Genomic DNA, 22,986 nt, shown 5'->3' with positions numbered 1-22,986 from the left:
TTTTTTTTTTTTTTTTTTTTTTTTTTTTTGCTGCTTACCATGGTCATCAGTACAAGCACTAAGTTTGAGGCTATTAACTCAGTGTTTTCTGGGCTAGTGAGGCACTGAGCTCTTCCTAGTGGATTGGTTAAAACTTCATGCCGTGGAGGTACTAGCTGGCTTCCCTGTGGAAACTGAGTCTCTTTCTTGAGATTTTCTTCAGAATGAAGAGTTTTATCAGTTTTACTAGTCTCACAGATGGCTTCCTATACTTCTTGTTAAGATGAGGCACTCAGAATTCTCTAGAGATGAGTCCGATGTAGGTACATGTGATGCCAATTTTATTTTTAATGCATTTTTTCTATTTTCTCCTCCTTTTTTTTTTTTTTCTGGCAGATAATGAAAGCGTGGGATGCTCATGTGACAGCAGTTTGCTCTAAAGATGCCAGTGAACTTGTGAGGAAGCTTGGGGCGGATGATGTAATTGATTACAAATCTGGACGTGTAGAAGAGCAGCTGAAACCTTTAAAACCGTATGTACTAGAGCAGTGTCCCATTGGGCAGTGGGCACAAGGGCAGTTGCTGATGCGCGAGTGAGGTGGTCTGACAGCTTCAGTCTTGTTGGGATCTGTGTCATGAGAAGCCACTTAGATTGGGTTCCATTCTAATCCCAGAGGTTGATACAGTGTGGTAACATAACGTGATCCGCATTGAGGAAGTTACCTTGTTTGTGTGGTCTTTCGCTGATTTTAAGTTAACGTATTTTCATTGCTGGCTTGGAGAGGTCTGAAGGGAGACTGGAAGTGCATTCCCTTTGGTGGCATCTGTCAGCACAGGAAGAATATAAAATAGTGCACAAGGAGACCTGATTAGCAGTAAGCACACTTCAAGTGTTGGTTCACTAAGTAGATACTGGCAATGGAGCTCCATGGGTGTCCTTGATGTGTCTGAATTCAGACTGTGGTTGGACCCAGCAAGGACAGATTAGGAGCTCTCTTGCACCCTGTGTTCTGACTATGGATCTTAATTTTTTTTAATTAAAAATTTTTAAAAATTAAGTTTATTGATCCATTTTAAGTATACAATACAGTTACATTCATCATTGGGATCTTGTACCTTTACATGATACATCTTGGTTCATATTTTTTCCCCATTCCCAGCCCTCTCTTCACCCCTCCACCCTCCCCTGTCTACAAAGACATTGTTTCCATGTTTTTCCTTTTCTCGTATTTTTTCTTTTCCCTTTTTACCTTTCCCGTACTCCTCCCACTTCCCTTGCTCTTTTAGACCTTTTATTCCTATTATACAATGTCAATTATATATTTTGATCCTTATTTACAGTTTTAGTTTTGCACACCAGAGAAACTATTTGGTATTTACACATATGTGTCCTATTAATTTCACTGAATAGTATGGCCTCAATGTGCATCCACTTAGCTATAAATGTCTCTAGTTTCTCAATCTTTATGGCTGAGTAGTACTCCATTTTATATAAAACAAAACAAAAGCACATCTTTATCCAGTCTCCAGTTGATGGGCGATTGGGTTGTTTCTGAGTTTTAGCTATTACAAACTGTGCCGCTATAAACATGGGTGGGCATATATCACTGTGATGTGATTCTTTTAATTCTTTTGGGAAGATACCCAGCAGGGGAATAGCTGGGTCAAATGGAACCTCTAATCCTAATTGTATGAGGTATCTCCATGTTGATTTCCACAGTGTTTGCACCAGTCTGCATTCCCACCAACAATGGAGAAGGGTTCCTTTCTCCCCACATTCCTGCCAGCATTTGTTATTGGCTAGTTTCTTGATGGTTCAAAGCCTAGCTACAGTGAAGAAAGAGACACATCTTCCCCAAAATGGATGTTTCATTCTGGTTGCCGGTTTTGGTGGTCAGTGCTAGTGAGGGAATTCATGCAGGGAAGGAGGACAGTGGATGGTTGAGGAGGAGGTCGTCTTGGCAAACGATGGAAGAGCGCCTCTCCAAGTAAGCAGAGCTGTGAGCAATCTTCTCGAGCAGAATTGTTTTCCTTGTTCCCTGCTACGCCCCTGTGCTTGGTACTATAGTGTGTGGCACATAGTAGGTGCTCAATACTATCTAATTAATTATTCAGGGTATCGAAAAAGAATTAACTGGGCAATGATAACAGCAAGTTTAAAGCTCCTGCATCAGGACACAGTTGAGAACTCCCAGCTACCTCCTGCCTAAGTGTCAGGGCCTAGGCAGCCCCTGTGGGTTCCTAGGAAATGAGAACGTAAAAGGGGTCTGGGACCTGGTTTTGTGGGACCCTCGAGACCCTTCAGTCCCTGAATTCTCTCAAGCCAGGCTGACTCCATCTTAGAATTAGACACCAGTTTGGGTAAAACTTGTCCTTTGCTTGATCCCTAGCAAGAGGAATTTGAACTAGAAAGACAGGAATTGAGGCCTCAGGGAGGAGGCCACCAAGAGAGGAACCAGATGTTCTATATAGACCGGAAGATCTTGTGGTTGCCCGAGCGCGGGAGCTCAGGGGCCCAGAGTTGAACCGACCCCCCTCCCACGTCCCACCTCCTTGCCCGAGTGTGCCCTTTTTTCCTCGCGCGCCTAGTGATACCCAATAGCAACATTAAGATTTAAGTAATAATGAGCCAATAGAAATTAGAGCTTTTCAAGCCTCCCGAACCCTATATAATCATGCTTTGAAAGTGGGCCGGGGCTCTCGGTCTGAAGCCGCTGCGTCGGTGACATCCAAGGGTGCAGGCTCGAGCTTGTAATAAACTCCTTGTGTAGTTGCATCGGACCTGACTCCTTGGCGGTGGTCTTTGGGGACTTCGCGACTTGGGCACAACAGTCTCTAGATAGCAGAGGCTGCCCATTCCGCTCTCTACCTCCAGTATTTTATTTGTCTGGGTTTGTTTCCAGAGAACAGCGACCCTCAGTCTGACCGTGCAGCCCAGTGCTACAGTTCTCCTTGGCATTGCTCCACATGCCCTCAGCCCCTTTGCTCAAGCTTTTCCAGTAAGGGGGATCTCACCGGCTTCCATCACCACCTCTCCGCCTCCCTATTTCCTTCTCTTCCTCTTCCTTTGTGACAGCTTTTGTTAAAACTGGTTTTTATAATTTCTCCCAGAGTTTGAATCTACCAGTAGTAAATTTGTTTCTTCTTTCAAGTAGCAGCTTGTGCAGTGTTTGAACTTCTATGGCGGGGAAGAAACTTAAGAATCTTTCAGTCTGTCCCAGTCATGTTACAGTTGAGAAGATCAGAGGCAGAGGACTTCGTAACTTTTGTGTGCTCAGAGTCCTACCAGTGATCATTAGTGGAATCATGAGTCTATAACTGACCTCCAGACTTCTCAGACAGTGCTGGTACCATAATACCAGGCTGCCCTTAAGTTTTAAGTATCCTCACATTTGTTTATTCAAAAACTGGGGGGCTAGGGATTTAGCTCAGTTTTTCCGCCGCCTGACTCGCAAATGTAAGGACCCAAGTTTGATCCCCGGTACCAGAAAAAACAAAACAAAAAAACAAAATTGGGAAGGAAGTAGAAACTATTACTAATGAGAGGAATAATTATCTAGTAAGGTCATTCTTCTGTGATTCATATCCTTTGATTTTTTTTCTTCTTTCTTTAGTTTAATCCCGTGAAAGACACAAGATTCATGAAATTGGCCAAAGCTGGCTTTAGAAACTTTGATGTTTGACTTCACCAGGATGAATTTGGAAGGGGAAAAAGATTTACCCAAGAGAGATTCAATTGATTTGCTTAATTTACACAATGCATTCCTTAAATAGTTTCTTTTTCTCCAAAGTATTTAAGGCTTTAGTGGGTTTTTCTCTCTTCTAAGTGGAGCATAGTGATTATAGCATTTTTTTTTTTTTTTTTGGTGAGATTTAAGGATTTGAGTATCTGTTATTTCCTGTGGGTTCCATATGATGAATTTCTTTGCCATGTTAGAGCAGAACTGAAGACTGGGAGAATGGTGTTGATTTCTCTTTATTCATCATCCCGATTCTGTCCATGGAACCAGAAAGTAGAAAATTCTAGAAGGAGAAGAGGACATTCCTCCCAAGTATTTTTTTACTATGGAGGAAATAAGTAGTCATTCTTTTGAGTAAAAATCTTACATGCTTTTTCTTTCCAAGTGTTCATATGTAATACATAATACTTTGATTTATATTGAATGGATCACTTTGCATTTTTCTACAGAGCTCAAGTTGGGGCTCCTCAACCTTGGCAACCCAAGTTTTTCAGCTATTGATATTTTGGTGAGGATACCTTTTCTGTGTGTGTCTATTCTCTGCATCACAGGGGCCAAAGTCCCCTCTAATTCAGAATCACTTGGTTAGATCATGTTTAAAGTATTAAAAATATGGTTTTTATGGCAAAAAATGAGTCCTATTGGATTGACCTTGGAGAAAAGCCATAGAGGAAGAGGGTATGTCCTTCGAGCCCCCATCCCTCAGCTGGGTGGTGCTTCAGGATGGCTTCTGAGCTATCCTAGGATACACCCGGTGGCCACCTGGTGACAGGACTGAAGGGACTGACAAGGATATTGTGGTTGCTCCTCTCTCCAGGTTTGACTTTATCCTTGATAATGTTGGTGGATCCACTGAAACATGGGCTCTCGAATTTCTCAAGAAATGGTCAGGAGCCACCTATGTGACTTTGGTGACCCCTTTCCTCCTGAACATGGACCGCCTGGGCGTAGCAGACGGCATGCTGCAGACCGGACTCACTGTGGGCACAAAAGCGTTAAAGGTAGGAAGGAGCCTTGGCAGGTTAAGAGCAAGCACGTGGCCCCTGCTGCCGGAAAGTGGCGCGAGCCCTGGCCACTTTGTCCCCCCTCAGAGGCAGCGTAGCACATGCTGCCAGCATGTACTCTCGGAGTTGCACTGGCTGGTCTCCAATCTGACCGAACTGAGTAGCTGTGTGATCCTACAAGTTTTCTAACATCTCTAAGCCCAGTGTGTACACCCGTAAAACGAAGTTAATAATTCACCTACCTCATGCTTTGTAGGATTAAATTAGATAAGCAAAGTGAGTTGGCATATCGCCTTGTACATACAAAGCTCTTACTAAATGTTGGCTTCCTAATCAGTTGTTACCTCTCTTGATTCTATCTGGCACCTTGTCTGCTTCCTTCCTGCCTAAACTTAATGACTGTCTCTCTGTCACTCCAGTCTCAACGCACATAATCTCTCGTGTGTAAAGGTGGAAATTTCTTTTTCTTTTTTTTTGGGGGGGTGATTTTTTGAGACAGGGTCTCACTGTGTAGTTGAGACTGACCTGGAACTCACTAGGCTGCTCTTGAACTCAGTGATCCTCCTGCCTCAGCCTCCCGAGTTCTGGGATTACAGGTGTGAGCCACCACACCCGGCTAGGTAGAAATTTCATTCAAAAAGTGTACAGCTGCTGTTTTCCTGTGGGACACAGCAGTGATTCCCAGGTGGGGCTTGCTAACCCTTGGAGGGCTTTGGCCATTTCATTGAATTTCAAAAACCTAAAGAAAAGTGCAGTGTTACTTTTAGGCTACCAGGGCAAGTAGAGCGAGCATGCACTTACCGGGAGTATAACAGCTCATCCTAGCACTTCTGTCCCCTACAGGTTAGAAACACTAGGTACTGATGAGCCAGCCACTGTGGCCAGGCCCCTGTGCAGCTGTCACCTCACCTGAACACACCTAGTGAGTGGAGTTGAGTGCAGTCAGCCTCAGTTTCGGCACTGACAGCAGAGCTTGTACATCTGCTGGCCCCTCAGTGCCACAGCCTGTCGTCACCACAGTGGAGACAGAGGGTTGTGTAATTTCAGGCTATAAACTGTTGGTAACTTTAAACCATTGAATTAGTGCTGAAAGGGAACGTGCGTTAGAGAAAAATAAAGATAAATTCTAGGTTTTTAGTTCGATAAGATATCAGTGCTAAGGAAGAAAAGCAGGAGGAAATTTCTTAGTGGTAAAAGTCACCTAGCCCAGCCAACTCTGACCCATGTTTGTGAGGTGATGGACTTAATAGATTTTTGTTAGCTGCTTTTTCTATTTTTGCGGTGCTGGGATGGAACCCACGGCCTTACACCTGTGAGGCAAGTGCTCCCTGAGCTATACCTCAGCTAAAGCTGCTTCTTTATATTAGAAATTAATTTGGAAGGGCCAGGGATGTAGATCAGTGATGCCGCAACTGCCTGGCAAGTGCAAGGTCCATTTTGGTTCCCAGTACCAGGAAAAAAAAATAATTTGGGATCTTCTCAGGGAAGATGAAATTTAGGACTTTGGTCTCTTGAATTCTGTGCCTTAACTAAATCCTTAGAGTAGCAGTGAAGACGGTGACATAGTTCATATGAAACAGGTATGAGGACAGAAAAGAAAACAACTAAAGCAATTGCACAGAGCACCCAGTCCGTTTCTACTTTTCTGGAAGGCCACCTCTTGCTCGCGTCCAGGTTGTTTTCTGTAGGGACATGGCATGTGACTGTCTGGAAAGACCATCTACTCGTTGCAGCCCTTAAATTTATAAAATGTGTTGATTCTCCTCCTTACAAAACTGTGTAAGAACAGACTTAAGCTCCGAATCCCGCTCTTCATTCTCTCTTGATTCAGGTAGCGGCTGCAGACAGGGTTCTCTGTGGTGGAGACAGCTTAGCTGTCCTTTGTCTGTTTTTGTGCTTTTCACAAAACCTTTGACTTTCCAGTGTTTCCCCGAAGATTGCACAGTTTGTATTCCGCTGAGACCTGATCCGGGTTAAAGCGTCGGAACAGCGCTCGGAGAGTAAAAAGGGCACAGCGCTCTTCCTCCTCTCCTTTCTCCCTCCTTGAGAGATGGCAACCGCAATCTCATGTGGAGACCTTGCAGGCAGTGTCCAGTCTTTCTGAGGCTGTGCATGGCTAAAGCCTCACGGTCAGGCTTCTGACTCTCCTGCCTGCTTGGCTTTATTTTCTCTCCTGCGGCACCCTGGGTAAAAAGACCTCTTATAGCAGAATATAAAAATTCTGCCATTGCAGAGAAGAGTTTTAGTTTGCAGAATAACGTGCCATTAAAAAAAGAATTGTACACGTAACAGTTGCCACCATTTCTGTTCCTTCTTCAATAGCCTAAACAATTCCCAGGATGTTTAATTGTAGTCCCCGTGACCAAACCTTCGAGGGAAGTAATTGAACGGGTCTCCAGTGCTTGTCACTAACCGCTCCCCCATCCCCTGTAAACTAGTGACATTTTCAGTGCTCTTAGTAGCCAGTCACAAAAGCCTGAAGGCAACACTATTATTTTAAAGTCTAGACCAGTGCCCCCCAACCTCCTTCACTCCATGATACACAGAAAACGATAGTCTGAACAGCACATGGGGGCTGTGTTGGGCCAAGAGCAACTTCTCTTGAGATTTCTGCCAGCACAGGCTCTGCTGTGCTACCCTGAGGGCTAAAAGGAATCTTGTCTCATCACCTGTTCCACACTAAGTTTGACTGTTGGCCTGGGGCAGTTCTTAAGGGTGACTCCCAACTCTCACAGTTTTTCTCGGTTGGAAAATAAACTATGTGGCCACTCAACCAGTAAGCCTTTCTCAACACGCCTTGTTGGGAGGCTTTGCCTTGACAAGTTAACGTTTTTTTCTTTCTGCATTCTGAGATTGACGTAGTAGCATTCCAATCTTTCCTCAGTAAACTTTATTTCCAGCCCTGGCTTTAATGTCCACTCTTGTCTAATCCTTCCTCCAAGGCTGCCAGCGAGGTGGTCATGCCAGTGCACTGGGCCAGGATGCGGGTGGTAGCATAGCTGAAGTAACACGGCCAACCGGTGCTCCAGTGGCTGCCATGAGGGGCCCATGTGACCTCTGGGTCTCTTCCATCTGGTGCCCTGCGGTCGGGCAGGACAGGGGTCACGAAGAACCTCAGTTCACATGCTGTGGTGATAATGGACCACTTCCTGCAACGGGAAGAATAATACAGTTGCAAGTATGGCATTTGAGTCAAACCCTCCTTGTGTAAAATTTTTGCTCATTCTCCTATGGAGAAGTTTTACCTCATAAATTGGGTGGCTTAGTATTTACTATAACTGTAGAGAAAGACCCAGTCATGATGTATAAGGAACTGCAAGCTTTGTTTGGGCTTTAAAGCTGCCTGTTCCTATCAGAGCCCCCCAAAAAAGTGTGTGATTGAGTTTCTAAGATGATATTTGGTACCTTTTTGTGTCTTGAAGCATTTTTGAATTTGGTAAAGATCTCTTCTCTAGTGTTTTTAGGCTTCTTTTTAAACCTTAATAGGGGAAGCCTAGAGGTCTCGGCCGTAATTCCTCTTAGGGAAACAGTCCACTGTGTAAGTCTGTCATTAAAGAACACTTGCTATTGACATGTTTGTGGGCTAGGCTGGGAGTAGCAGCCTGAGCTGACGGGGCTGCATCTCTGTTTATTCATTTCATTCCTTAAACATTATGGAGCATTTGCTGTCAGTCACTGTGCTAAGCTATTGACGTGAAATTGGAAAATCAGTTTGTCTGTCTTATTTATTCAGAAAATACCTTTCGTTGAATTTTCATTAGGTCCGATTTTATCATTCATATTTGACCATGTTTTGTTTTCTTTTCAGCATTTCTGGCAAGGAGTCCATTATCGCTGGGCCTTTTTCATGGCCAGTGGTGTACATCTAGATGAAATTGCAGAACTCGTAGATGCGGGAAAGGTGGGTGCATCTGAAAACCTTTTATTTGGGAGCCTTTGTATTGCAAAGACATGTCTTATAGACCTGCCCACCAGCCTCAGCTGTGGGAACTCTCCAGAAGCAAGCTTCGCTAAGATACACGCTGTCTTTTGTGGCCAAATTGAAGTCGTATTTTTGGTTCTGTCACCACCAGGATCAAACACACACCACTGCATCTGAATAAGAGCTCATGCGGTCTAGTCCACCTTCCTTGGTGTATATAGGTGAAGAGGTGGGCCCAGAGTGTTATATGATTTTCTCAAAGACATTTGGTCAGATTGTAGCAGAGCTGGGATCCATACTGGGCTGCTAATACTTTGGTAGTAGTCCTGAAAAGCTGGCACTGTGAAGGCCATTTCTGCACACAGATGATGATAATACACTTGCAAGTTTTCAGAGTAACAGCTCCTGGAAATAACTCAGTTTGAGATTTAGGTTGCACTGGCGGTAGGCTGTTTTCCACGTAAGAAGGGAAGCAAATTCTATAGCATCTAAACCCCAACATAGCTGGGTGAGAAGCAGTTCCCCCAGCCTCTTGATTCCCAGGCTAGCGTGATAAAATCCAGGACAGAGAGGTGGTGTATCAGGAGGTTAGTGGCCGGACGCAGGTGAAGATCGATGGGGTTTGGCTGGAGGTGGCTGGGTGGTGGTCTCTGAATACTGATGTCTGTCCTGCAAAGGAAGTTATGGGAGGGGACTGTTGCCCAGAGCCTCGCCATCCTTTTCTGGGTGTCAGAGGGCCTTTGAAGGCTCCTCAGGGTAAAAAGCCTCCTCAGCTACCACCTGCTTATTAGGGTTCTTCGTGCTCTCAACCACCCTGACCGTTCTTCCTCTTAGGAAGCCAGAGATGAATTCATATCCTGGTTTTGGTACAGGTGATTGGACTGAGAGATTGTATGGAATTATAGGATTGAGAATCATATGTATCATAAAGGGTTGCATAAGATCAGAGATACATTGATTCTCATTTTGTGGGTGAGAAAACACTCGGAGAGAAAAAGGGACACTCTCCAGCTTGCAGTAGGGGAATGAGAACGCACCCTCCTGACTCCTGGGCCTGTGCTTTCCCTCTGCCGTCACGTGGCTGCCTTTTTAGTGGCTGGGGCTGGGCTGATTTGGGGCTCCTGTACATTGGCTCGTCCTTGTCATTTTGCAGTGTGCAGGGAAAGGGGTTGGAGCAGGGCCAGCAGAGCCACCTCATGACTCCTGTGCCGTCAGTTGGAACAAGCCCCAGAAAATGGGCTTTCTTCTCTTGCTACCTGCCCTTTGCTGGCCCATTTCATCATTCCATTGTGATTTTTAGGAAGACTTTTTTTTTTGGTACCGGGGATCAAACTCGGGTGCTTGTGCTTGCAAGGCAGGTGGTGGAACCACTAAGCTAAATCCCCGGCCTGAGGAAGACTATTTTAAGAACTACTAGCTGCTTTTTATGCATTTCAGTTTATTATTATAACTAAGGAATTGTGTAATAAGATATGGCTTGTTAGTACTTCCCAAATTTTTTGGTTTTGAGTTTTTGAGGTTTTTCTTGGACTCCTAGGTCTTTCTGTGTCCTGGGTAAAGATGGGCTCAGTGTCATTGTGACTGTCAGTGCCTCTTTGTGTAGGGGTCCACCCACATCCCATGGGGCGCTTATTTTGTTGTTAGGAAAAAGGACATCAGTGCTGCCTATGGCTAGATCACCATTCTTAGTGGGGTCTCTGTCCTCTGGCAGCCTGCCCCATGATTGTACATCTGATATCTGCTCCAAGCAGTCACATGCTTACCTTTGCTCTTTTGTATTCAAACAGCATGACTCTCTCTACCTGGAAATGACTGTTTATCCAACAGAGATCAGAGGTAACTTGTATGTATTTACCTCTGGTATTTAGCAGATCACGGATAGAACAGAGGAAGTGTTAGCCAAAAGATGCCCTCAAAGTATCCTTGAAGTAGAGTGAGCAAGGAAATACTCTTTGTCCGCTCTCCTAGCCAGGCTACTGGGACTTGGAAATCATTTCTGACAGCCAAGGGCTCTGGAACTGTACAAGTTGGTAAGTGACGCTGGATGTCATGATAAGGACAGCTGTCTCATCATGCCCTGCTTCTCAGCAGATGGGGAGAGACCATTGCCCGTCTCAACTGGGAAATTGAAAGAGCCGCATGGCAGTCGTATTACATATTGTGCAGTTAGTAGAGATTTGCTCCACTGGGTGAGGTCCTTTAGCTTCTCAAGCTTCTGCCAGGGGCTTAAGGAGTCTAATTAGCAGGTGTCTGATACCAGAGCTACAGTTCTTTTTTGATAGTGTAAAGTCGTAAACAGCTGACCCTATTATTATAGAGCATTTTAATTTAAAATTTTAGATAAATACATTCCCAAGGTTCAAAATCCAAAAAAAAAGTAGGAAAGGTATTTCAAGCAATTGCCCTTCGACTCCCGTCCCTTAGTCACTGAGATTCTGCTTGTTGGACATGGCTGGTGTTACAGGTTTCCTGGGTATTCCAGAGCTATCTGTCCATCCAGACAGCACAGTTTCTTCTCTCTTCCAAACACAAATGGGTAGAGCCTTGCACTTTTTTCAGAGAGGGTCTCACTATGTAGTCCAGGCCTTGAACTCAACATACTCCTGCCTCAGTGTCCCAAGTGTTAAGATTACAGGCACATACCACTACACCCAGCTTCCTCACTTTCTTTAAAGCAACCCGGCTGCCTTGAACTTTGTTTCACTTTAGGATATAAAAACTTTTTTCATTCTTGGTTTTGTAAACAGCTGTATAATATTCCTTCGTACAGATGTATTGTCATTTATTTATTCATTCTAATCTTCTGCAAATAAAGATTAGAATGTGTTAAGTACCTAATTGTGAGTATGTCTATTTCTATTCATAGAAATGAGGTCACTGAGTCAAAGATATCTGTACTGATATTTAATAGGTACTAAAATAGCTTCTGAAAATCTAGTTTGTATATACAGTGTCAGGAATTCTCTTTTGGCCTGCCTTCTAGGTTTCTTTTCTTTTTCTTGCCCTTTTGCCTGTTTTGCTTCATGAAAGGCTTGCTTTTGGGAATGTGAAGGTCTAGCATTGGTCACTTTTAACTTAAACTGTCCTGGTATCTGGATTAATGAGTATTATCGGGGGAGTGTTATTTGTCCCTGTATTCTACTGTGGTAGAAAATGCAGAAATCACAGATGAATATCCATAGTCAGGAGTGTTCTCAGTCCGTGATCGCACCATCCTCACGCTTTCGTAATGAACTTCATCCCTGCCTTGGCCTTCTCACAGGATAGCACTTAACTAAGTACTTTTGGAGTTGCCCTTAATGTGGCCACCATTGTCAGGCCCAAAAGTGACGAGGAGCTGAAACTTCTCAAGTGTGGGGACTTCACGGTCCGTGTCCTCTCAAGATCCCGACTTAGGCACTGTTTTCACATAACTGTCATCATGTGGTCATCTTGCACGTGGTGGGATTTTAATTTCATATTTATTCCAGCTGGGCACAGTTTGTCTGGATTTTAAGAACTATATAGTGTTTTCATTATTTCTTAGCCAGAGGTTTCCAAACTACAACCAGTGGGCCAAATCCAGTCTGAGGACTATCTTTGTACATCCCCTGAGCTAAGTGCAGTTTTTTACATTTTCAGCAAACATAGACTATGTGTGTTCACAAGCCTCAAATATTCACTGTCCTGCCCTTCACTGAAAGAGAGTGCCAGCCTTAGACTGGAGGTTACGTCTCTTAACCACGGAACCCAGCCATGCCAAACACTCCCTGTTCAGAGATGAGGCAGAGGAGGAGCTGCTGTGCTGGTGGTGATGGACGGAGTGGCGTCCCTTGCACGCAGTGCTCCTTCTCTGCATTGCTGCGCACAGCCAGGGGACTCCGGGTTCCCAGCAGTTAGGGAACCACGGTTCCGCTGCAGTCTCCAAGGGAATACTGTGTAGTTAGCACCTTGCAGGTAAGGGGCTGCCATGGAAATTGTGCCCAGTACCTATAGTTCTTTTGAAGTTTTTCTTAAGCACAGTAAACATTTCCTGGTTTTATATTTAGCAAACTGTTTTTTGGTGGGAAATGAGGCCCATCGCAAAAATCATATCCAGGCCACGCTTGTTATTGATTAGCATAGTGAGCCGAAAAACCTAGTACACCTGGAGTTTACCGTCTCGTCTCTTATCTCCACCCTGCTCTTATGTCACACTTGAAGAGAGTAAAAGTTTAAATGACATGTTTGAGGTTGCACAGGTAGGTCTCTGGGCGCCTAGGGCAGTTTCTTCCGCTACCTTTGGCTGCCTTTAAGGTTGAGGCAGTAAGAGTTACATAATGATCCCTCATACATTGAATCCCTCACTCACTGTTTTTTGCTAGTGTACATATCAAGCATTACATAGGTGCCCTTTGAATTTTACTATATTCTCTTGTGTCGCGGTGGCAGGGCTGTGTTGTTGTGGGAGGCTGGCTCTAGGGAGCACTGTTGACTTTCCTTCTCCAGCCTCTGGAGGCTGCTCACATTCTGTGACTTGTGGCCCCAGCACTTTGCCGTGGCTTCTCTCATCAGGTGTCCTTTGACTCTGGCCCTCTGCCTCCCTCTTCTAAGAACACAGGGGCGGTGTCGTTGGGCCAACTGGAACAACCCAGGATGAGCTCCCCATCTCTGGATGCTTCACCTAATGGCATCTGTCTTAGGCGCCTTTTACGTAAGGTAACGTATTCAGAGTATTGGGACTAGGATATGAATATCTTTGGAGGCCGTTATTGTGCTCACCACAGTGCATAAAACGTCTCAAAAGTATATGAAAGGATTTGGAAATACTGTTTGCTCCTAAGGAGGGAAACTGATGTTTTTTGCTTTTTTGCTTTTTAAAAAATATGTATATGGGTTCTTGCTGTGTTGCCCTGGCTGATCTTGAACTCCTGGGCTCGAGTGAACTTCCCAGCTCAGCCTCCCTTCTAGCTGGAACCACAGCATACGTCTAACTCTCTTTTATCTTTTTGAGTATGTTTATTTGCACACACATACCCTTCATGTCACCAATAGAGCCTTTCCATGTCACCATTCTGTCTCTCCAAAAATCCAACACAAGCAGCCGAACTTCTTGGATGAACAGTAATACAGATGTCCATAAGTTTATTTCCTCACATCAGCTAGCCAGCATCAGGAGGTTCCTACGTGACACTTGAGTTCAGTTCAGAACATTTGCTGCACTCTAGCACTCTCCCTGACCCGGTAAGGGATGGAGAGATGCACTGGCCACACTGAATGGCCTTCTGAGCAGTGCTGTCCTCTGGAACTTTGTGCAGTGATGGAAATGTCCTCTATGGTAGCCACTTACCGTATGTGGCTGGAGCAGTGGAATGTGGCTGGTGCAACAGGAAGACTGAAGCTTTCCTATTATTCGCTCATTTTTTATTAAATTTAAGTAGTCGAACGTGTCGAAGCTACCATAATGGACACTGCAGCTTTAGTGGGAAATGTGGTGAATTCTAAGGTAGGCAACGTCCCACAGCCCTGTGGATAGCCAGGCCCTAATTAAGCAGTGGACTGCATTCTAAACATTTAAGCTCCATATTGCTCCTGGATTTTGCTCTCCGGAAAGAATGTAATGATTAGATTTCAAATCCCAAGGCCTGCCAGAAGAGGGTTGGCTTGTCAGATATGGCGAGTGTCTCCTGATCTCCTAGCCTTTTTCTGATGATACCGAAATTCTTTCCCTGAGGAAATTCATACCGAGTTTTTCCTCTCACCACCTAGGCAGGAGGAGTGCTCTTTCTCCGGGGCGGGTGCCTAGGAACCCTGGATGCTTTTCAAAACAAGACCTTTACTTCTTGGAGCGCAACCTCATCTGAATCCATTCCTATCCTAGCACCTGTCTTTTCAGCTTTGAGTTTTCTGTGTGGGGGCAGAAAGTATCTACAAAATTGCAAACAGGAGCAAAGCTCCCTTGTCTTCTTGTTATCTCAGGGGACTGGAAGTCTCCTCCCCTTTGCACCAATGAGTCCTGAAGATGCTGAGCCCGTCCAGGAGATCAGAGCATCCCCGCCTCAGAGGCGATGCTGGGACTGCGGCCCTGGTGCCATCGGTGGGTGTGTGGAACCCTGAGGTCTTGTCAGTGTCGTCTGTCAGTTTTCTCACACACCCTGTGCTCTGGGGGTCTAGGGAATAACTGAACAGATCCTGACTCCCAGACCATGGCCATCCCATTTGGCAATCGGGTCAGGCGTCCTGGGTCCTGATTTTGGACCTGCTTCCGACAGCTGTGACTCTGCACATACCGCTTAGCCCCTTGGCATGTCGACTTCCCGATCTTCCAGCACAGGCTGCTCAGGTAGTGAGGTCCGTTTCGGCACTGCTGTTCTGTACTTCTTGTGATTATGGGAATTAGGGGAACCTCTGCCTCCTGCCGTGCCTGCTCGATGTCCTCTCTCCCCCAGAGTCCTGTGTTCCAGGTGGTGAGAAATGGGACAGAGAGGGTTTCTGCCTCAGAGCCCAGGGAGCTTGCCCCTGCCTGATGAGCCACGGCGTCCCGATGTAGGCGGGGTGAGGTTTGCCGGTCCCTGTTACCAAGCCTGAAGGAGCACTGCTGCTCCAGGCCGGGCTGTAGCTGGAAGTGTGGTGCTGGGCCCGCTCGCTGTGTCACAGCTCCCTCTGCAGTGTCATCACGTAGATGTCCCCACTTCACTGCGAGTGACCTTTCTTTCCCCTCTCTGGATTTTAACTCTGATCCCTTTCCCCTTAGCAAACAGACACTCTAGGTCTGATGTGAGGCCGTCACATTATCCAGTTAATCTCCATTTGCTGTCACATATTCAGCCAGTGGCATTAGCCTGCCTGTGATTCAGAAGCCGCCTTTTCATGGTCACTTACAGGAATTGCTGAATGACTCATCGTGCCGCGGTCAGCCCTCTCGGGTTATTTGCCACAATGGGCCTGCCCAGCCAGAGGAAAGTGTGCAGTCTCTGCTGGGTCATCAGCTCAGCCTATGTGGCTCCCGGGGGAGCACTGAAGTGAACGCACTTCGCTGGCTTAGTGGCTCCCGCTGGAGTGGAGCCTGTTCTGTGTACCTGCTCCGGGTTAGTGCCTTGTGCTTGGAAGGCAGACACTTAGTAGGTTTCTGTGGAGTGGATGATGTATCTGCTACAAGCTGAGGAGCCAAGAGCAAGGCGGAAGGCTATGGGGACCCCCACTGCAGTGTGCATTCTCATCTCAGGGAGCGTTTTTAAAAGGCATTGTCCTTTCCCTCCCCTAGAGAGTCCAATTGGGTTGTTCTGCAGAGGACCCAGGACAATGTGTGTTAAGCCTGCATTCAGGTACTTCCTGCTGTAGGTAAATAGCATCCAGAAAACAGCATCCCAGGAGATGTATGGAAAGCAGTGGGTTCAGGTTTGCTGTGGGACACACAGGAAATCTGAAAAGTGCCCTCAGGTTGGATCTTAGTGGCTGTGGTGTTGAGGAAGGTCCTGAGGCTGTGCGCAGTGTGCTAGGGTCTTGTCAGCTCCTCAGGCGGGTGGGAGCATTGGCACACATCTGACATAGGGCCCACAGATCAGATCCTCAGCTGGCACAAGGAAGGCAGGCCAAGATGCAGGCTGCCGTAAGTCATTATGACTCTTGGTTGCCTGTCCCTTCTTCGAGAGGTGGAGATGGAAAGCAACACAATGGTAAAAGTTTCCGCACAGAGACTGGCTTTCCCACACTGTCACCACTTAAAGTGGCACTTAGCAACATATTTAACCCTGTGCCTCAGTTTCTTCATTTATAAAGGGTAATCCTACCTCAGAAGGTGGTTATGGGCTTTAAATGAGGTCTAAATATAGAAAGTCCTTGGAACAATCCTTGGCACATAGTGAGGACAGAATGTAGTAGCTTTTACTTTTATCATGAACTTGTTAGTTGTGGATAGGAAAGAATTCTGAGTCTTTGCAGAAGGGCACACTCAGAGTCCGAGATGCTCCTTGGGTGTCGGGGCTGTGAAAGTCATACAGGAAGTTGTGGCAGATGCATCTGAATGTGGCTGGTGTGCAAATTGGCCTGTGCCTCCTGGCGGCCCATCCCTGCCATTGGAGCGGGGAGGCAGCCCAGTGAGGTACCCAGTGGACAGTTAGATTTCTGCTGGAAGTTTTATATAGGGGAGTTTGGTCAGATTTTGGCATGGGGAGAAGGGTGTGGTCTGGGATCTAGTATCGGAGGGAGGTTGCTGGCCATGCTAATGGTGTGGTGAAAAGGACCAGCGGCACTCGGAACTGATGAGCTGGCTGGAACAGCTTCCCTACAAACTCTAACCAGCTGCACCACTGTGTAGCAGAGCTTCCCAGACCAGCCTGGGTCAAATTCTCCTCCAGCTCAGAGAGCTCACATAAGATACCTGCTTTCCACTTGCTGATTTTCACCCAAGTGACATGTGTAAACTCATCTTACGTGCCTGGCCCTATTCTGGGTGTTCTACAGGAATACAAAAGAGGTGGCCTACACCAGAGAACTATACTCAAGTTGAATGAATAATCAAAGCATTTAATACTTTTTGGAAATTTCTTCTCTACTTTGTGCTCTATCTGTAGGGAAACCACAGGGAAGCCTAACAGCAAGGACTTTGGGGCACCGCCTCTGATATTCCCTTACACAACAGGGTGGGTCAAGCTGTGTATTTGGTTATAGCAAATGCAGCCTCTGAAGAGTCTCTGATGAACCCACCTTGGTGAAGTGTAGGGCCTACGGGAGGGCTGAGGTTGGCGTGGTATTGGCCTTTGAATGCTAGGCTTGGGAGCTGTTGGAGGGGTCTGGATGAGAGAGTGACATGACAGCGCAGAGCAGCAGTAAGGGTGGAGGACAAGGGAATTGGGCCTCCTCAGAGATGTGAAGGGACAGGAGCAGAGGCGGCAGTCATGGCCAGGCACGAGCTCTTGACTTCGGCACTGTGGAGGAAGGCCCAAGACAGGCCTCAAAGTATATCATGAAGAGATTAATTGCAGACATCATCAGCAAGATGTAGAATGGGTTTCTTATTAACCAATCTCATCTTGTATTTTACAGATTCAGCCAGTTATTGAACAAACCTTTCCTTTTTCTAAAGTTCCGGACGCCTTCCTGAAGGTGGAAAGAGGACATGCACGAGGAAAGACTGTAATAAATGTCATTTAAATAAATGCTCTGTGCAGTTAGTAATTGTTGGCTCTCTTATTTGGTGAGTGCTTGTGGTCCAGACTTTTTCATTAGTCAATTCCCTCAAACGTTTTTCCATATTAGACTATAAATTTCATGATTAAAAAAAGTAAGTATACCTTTTTTAGTCAATAATTTGCCTGTTGTTGATAAGCAGGGTACAGTAAGCCTGAACTGGTGCAAGCAGAGCTTACAGTGTTGTTTTGGCAAGGGCTGTGATCACAGTGCTAATGAGGGCAGTAAAGGCTGTGGTGATGAGACGGTTGAGATGGAAAGAAAGATTCTATTGGAAATTGAATTAGAGGCTACTTGTGTTGCAACCTGGCAAATAGGTACTTGGTTACATTTTGTCCCTGCCCTGAGACTTTTGTGTGGGGCTGAATTTAAAGGTGATGGGTTTATGTGGTGGAAGAAATTTTGGTTTTTGGTGGTTTAGTTTTGCTTTGACAGGGTCTGTGTAGCCGGACTGGCCTCAAACTTGCAGTGGTTCTCCTGCCTTAGCCTCCTGAGTGCTGGGATTACAGGGGTGTGCTACTGTGCCGAGTCTTTTGTATTTTTTGAAATTAGGTCTCGCTGTGCAGTTCAGGATGGCCTTGAACTCACTGTATAGCCTAGGCTGGCTTGGAACTCACACCAGTCTTCCTACCTCCGCTTCCTGAGTGCTGGGATTACAGAAGTGCGCCACTCTGCCCAGCTGGAAGAAATTTGAAGGTAACATACCTCTCAGGCATCAGATGGATCTTGCTAGCTATTTTTAGCTAAATCTATATAGAAAATCAGCACCAAAGTCAATAGAAAAATTGGGAAAACTTGCAGTTTCCCAGAAAAGGAGTGTATGCCACCAAGGGGAGGTGGGTAGTTGCTAAAGAGATTGGTACTATTAAGAAGCCACGTACACTGGTACCTCAGTTCACAAACTTCTTTCCAAAATTCTGGTTGCATATTGAATTGGATGAGAACTGAATCAAATTCAGTGCTTAGGTAGTCAGGTTCAGTGTTGACCTTAAGGGTAAATTTGATTCAGTTGCTGTCCAATTCATTTTATGACCAGAAGCAAGGAAAGAATAATGTTTGTGAATGGGAGCACCGCTCTACTTTGTGCTGGAACTATAGGAGACCCCACCTGTCACAGGCTCAAAGATTGTTTCCTTCAGGTTTGTTTCCCAGGTCTCAGTTGTCAGGCACTCAGGCCACTGTAGCAGTTACTAGTGGCAGCAGACCATGGCACTGCCCACAGGATGCTGCTTCTGCATCCATGAAAAATGCAAGAATCGAGGAGTCATGGAGGCTTCCGAGATTTCTAAGGAAAGTGGCAGGGTCAGTCCCTGCAAACATCCTGACAGGATGATGTGTGGAACCAGAGTTGCAGTGGAGACACCAGGAACGTGGAATCCCTACTGAGGGGCCTGCAGGCAGCAGGCAGCCCAGAAGACTGGCCACATGGGGTGCGGTCAGCAAGGCTGCAGAGGTGGGCTGCCGAAGCCTTTAGTGCTCGTATTATTCATGTCCCACTGCGGGGACTGATGCTGGATGCAGAGATACAGGATTTAATGTTGATCATGTTGGGTTTGGTCTTGTTTTGCTCCATTCCTTTTTTAGCCCCTATTCTTCCCTTTGGAAATGGAAATGTTTAGCCCTCTGTCTTTGTATCTTGTAAGTAACTTGATTTTTACACAGGCTCACAGCTTAAGGGTTGTCTGAAGTGTCAGATTTCAACTCTTGAGCAATTCTGGAACTGTTAAGGTTTGGGAACTCTTGGAGATGGACTGAATGCATCTTGCATTGTGACATGCACACCTTTGGGGGTTGGGGTGCAGTGCTATAATTTGGATTGGGAATTGCCTCCCAAAGGCCATGTGTTGAAGGCTTGGCCCCCAGCCTGTGGCCCTGTCAGGATGTGATGAGACCTTTGAGAGACAGGACCCAGTGGGAGAAAGTTAGGCTATCAGGGGTCTGTCCTTGGAGAGGATGTTGGGACCCCAGCTCCCTCCTGCCTGCCTTGAAGTCAGCTTCTTCCTCCACCTCTTGCTTTCAGCATGATGTGCTGCCTTGCCTGGGCCCAAAAGCAACAGAGTCAACGAAATGTGGACCAAAAGCTCAAACCGTGAGCCAAAAGAAGCCTTTCCTACTTGTAAATTGTGTTTTTTGTCACAGTAATAGAAAGCTAACACATTGCCTTTTGTTTTTATTCTCCCTCTCTAATGTGGTTATCATAGTCCTCAAAGTTCCAAATCTCAGGGCTCAGTGTTAGAGCACTTGCCTAGAATGTGCAGAGCCTTGGCTTTGATCGGGAGTAACACAGGAATTGCTGAGGGTAATACATAAAAATCTGGCTTATGATTCATCTATTTGCTCTCTTAATAGTGAAAGGCAAGGCTAAAGGCTCTAATTTTTTTTAAACCCTTACCTTTTGTGTAAAGGTTGGGCCTCTTTCAGTAACTGAAGCATACTTCTCAGAGAGCTTTTTTGTGTCAATTACCACCATTTCAGTGGAGCCCAGTCCATCATTTTGTGTCTTTATATGCCTGCATTTAAGTATCTCACCAATAAACCTGTCAGTGTGCACTTTTGAATCTCTACTCTTTAGGAGTTTAAGGTATGTATTTACTGTTATACTCATTCCATTACTGCACCTTAGATATTTGCTTCTAGCTTTTGACATGGACCTATTTTGAGAAATACTCTTAAGTTTATTGCTACTAGACACTCATGTGGAAGGATATTGAATGTGGGCTTTTCTCTAAATTGTCTCAAGTACACATTTACTTCAAAAGGAAAAGAATGCCTTTTTATTCTAGATACCAGCTGTTCTTACCTTCATCTGGAACGGTCTCTGCTCTTGTCCCTCAGGTTCCCATGCTGCAGCGAGGAGTTAAATACTCCAGAGAGGGCAGGTAAGCCAGGACTGCTCTCACCCTCTCTGCTGTTACACTAGGACCCCTTGAACCTGCCTCTCCCTAAGCCACCTGACCCTTGACTCTCTTGATGGTGTTAGGTGGGTGGTTCTGAATGGACTCGGAGATGCTGTCAACAGAGTCTGCCAGAAACAGGTTTATTCCAGAGAAACTCCACAGGCTGTGTCAGAATATCTTAACCCACCATAATGTAATGATACAGACAAAAGGCCTAGAACGAAAGCTACACAGACAGGTAAGAACAAGACAGGCGTGTTGAATGCTGTTGTACATATACCAACATCTTAGAACTGAAGGTAAACTATTCTCATGGTCACAGTTGCCTACTGTGGACTCCAGGGAGAATCACATTTCAGAATCAGAAACATGCTTCAACAGATAAAATGGAAACGAGATTTGTTCTACTTGAGACAAGAGCACCAGTATTCATTGTTGAGGACAAAGAGAAAGAATGTACTCGAGGAAATATTTACCAGTTTTGTTGAAAACTAGAACTAACAGAGCAGCACAGTATGGGCCAGAGTATTGCCAACAATTAAATGGTTTCATTGCATCTCTAATCCCTTAGTGCATTTTAGGCACACAGCCCTTCAGGATTCACTTTCTGGATATGACCGTTGGTCACCCTCTAAGAATCCCACACTGCCACTAGAAGGAACTGAGCTCAGGGCTGCAGTGCCCTTGGTACCTGCCTGTCCTACCAGCAGTAGTGGCTGGAAATTAGGCCAAAAGTTCTGAGTTTAGCAAAAAACTATAGAATATGGCTTCAGTATGTGGTGTAGATGAGTAAGTTAGGCCGTGATAATACTGTTCCAGCAGCAGCTGTAAGAAAGGCACTTGCGACATTCTAGAACAGTTCCTAGAATAATCCAAATTCTGATAATAAATGTTAGCAGATACAGGTCTGGACTTTTATAAGTTTACTACTTTTTCAATATTAACTGAAAGAGAATAGTATTGTTTGTACTGACTGAGTGCTTTATATTTCTGAACACATTGCCTTCCAGCATAATTAATGATTCCAGAAAACATTAAGGCCAAGAACAAATGTACAGGCCTCATAAAGCATTCCCCTAAAATGGTAAACCACATCCTCCCATACAAATGGAGTCATTTACCACTCCCTTTAAAGTGTAAAAGATTTGTAGGTCCACAGAATCAGTAAATTTGGTCCTGTTCTCTTCTGTCACTATCTTTGGAAATAATTTAAAATATACACAGTCTCAAAGTCTTGACATCTTTAGGTGTTTTTAAAGACTGCTAATGAGGCAACCTGTTTAAGTAGTTACTGAGGCAATGAAAACAACAAATGAGGGGAGGACTAATTATTGGTTTGTCATTCTCCCAGTCACGGCAGGGTGACGGGATGGAGACAGTCAGCCCACTTTCTGCTTTGCTCCTCTCTCACCACTGCCCTCCTGTGCTGCTTAAATTACATGGCTGACAGCTGGAGAGTCTTCCAGAAAGGCTGCTCTTCTGTTCTTTGTTCAGGTTTATAGGACCATGGCTTCCCACACTTGTGTTAACTTCTCTTCATTGACTGTGTTGAGGATGATGTGATTTTGATCATACTGTGAACCCCCTGAAAGAAAGAACAGTAAGAAACTTGCAGACTGCTGGGACAACAGCAGAAAGAATTTATCCCAACAACCTCAGAGCAAAAGTGAACAATGTAAAACAGTGCTCCATGGAAACGGCAAGGAGGGATGCTCCTCATGCCTGTGGGTCCATCTCAAAGTCATCAGTCACTCTGAAAATACCTGAAATTGAGGGCAGCTGGAGAAAAGGAAAAAGAGGCTATAAGATGTATTCAGTAGTGAAATCATGGATTTGAGATCCTAGCAAGAAGTAAGCAGGCAAACCTGGCCGTAGTGGAAGAACGGTAGCAGTGGCTGTCAGAGGCAACCGGTTTTACCTGAGTAATGAAAAAATGGTTTCATTAGGTCAAAAGGGAGGGTTGAATGATATTAAGAAGCAAGCAGAGAGACAAGGAGGCGCTCCCCCTACCGAGAATGCAAGTGGCACATAATTCTATCATTTAAGAAGCTAAGTAACATTGCACTGTAAAAGCAGTATCATGAATCCATAATTCTCCAGAATATATGTAAGAAGATTTTTCCAAGGGTACTTACTAGAAACATCATCTACTATATTATTAAAAGCCTCATGGCCTCTTTCAATGGAGAAGTCATTAACGAAAGGTTATCTGATTGTACTGTTTTTGCCATTGTATGATAAACATACTTCAGATGCTTTTTTTTTTTTTTTTTAGCATAAGCCTCTGCCAAGGCTGT

At 45.2% G+C, this 22,986-nt stretch overlaps 2 protein-coding genes across 3 annotated transcripts in view; one reads left to right on the top strand and one right to left on the bottom strand.

Moving 5' to 3' along the window:
• Window positions 1-17,797, top strand: part of Rtn4ip1 (reticulon 4 interacting protein 1) — a 40,988-nt gene extending 23,191 nt beyond the window's left edge. Inside the window, exons 6-9 of one of the 2 annotated variants that reach the window (XM_010621807.3) lie at window positions 376-512; window positions 4,537-4,720; window positions 8,532-8,624; window positions 17,649-17,797. In XM_010621807.3, the coding sequence (XP_010620109.1) occupies window positions 376-512; window positions 4,537-4,720; window positions 8,532-8,624; window positions 17,649-17,756 (522 nt within the window). In that variant the 3' untranslated portion in view covers window positions 17,757-17,797. The remainder of the gene's footprint in view (window positions 1-375; window positions 513-4,536; window positions 4,721-8,531; window positions 8,625-17,648) is intronic. The other variant, XM_019207151.2, reaches the window with a different exon arrangement.
• Window positions 17,798-21,278: 3,481 nt separating this feature from the next.
• Window positions 21,279-22,986, bottom strand: part of Crybg1 (crystallin beta-gamma domain containing 1) — a 115,929-nt gene continuing 114,221 nt past the window's right edge. The window contains exon 21 of the mRNA XM_033763423.1: window positions 21,279-22,274. Within this exon, the coding sequence (XP_033619314.1) occupies window positions 22,186-22,274 (89 nt within the window). The 3' untranslated portion in view covers window positions 21,279-22,185. The remainder of the gene's footprint in view (window positions 22,275-22,986) is intronic.

This window comes from Fukomys damarensis, unplaced genomic scaffold, assembly GCF_012274545.1.
Source record: "Fukomys damarensis isolate Sample0158 unplaced genomic scaffold, DMR_v1.0_HiC HiC_scaffold_14, whole genome shotgun sequence".
In the NCBI taxonomy this organism is placed as follows: Eukaryota; Metazoa; Chordata; class Mammalia; order Rodentia; family Bathyergidae; genus Fukomys; species Fukomys damarensis.
This window is presented reverse-complemented; position numbering and strand designations above follow the sequence as displayed.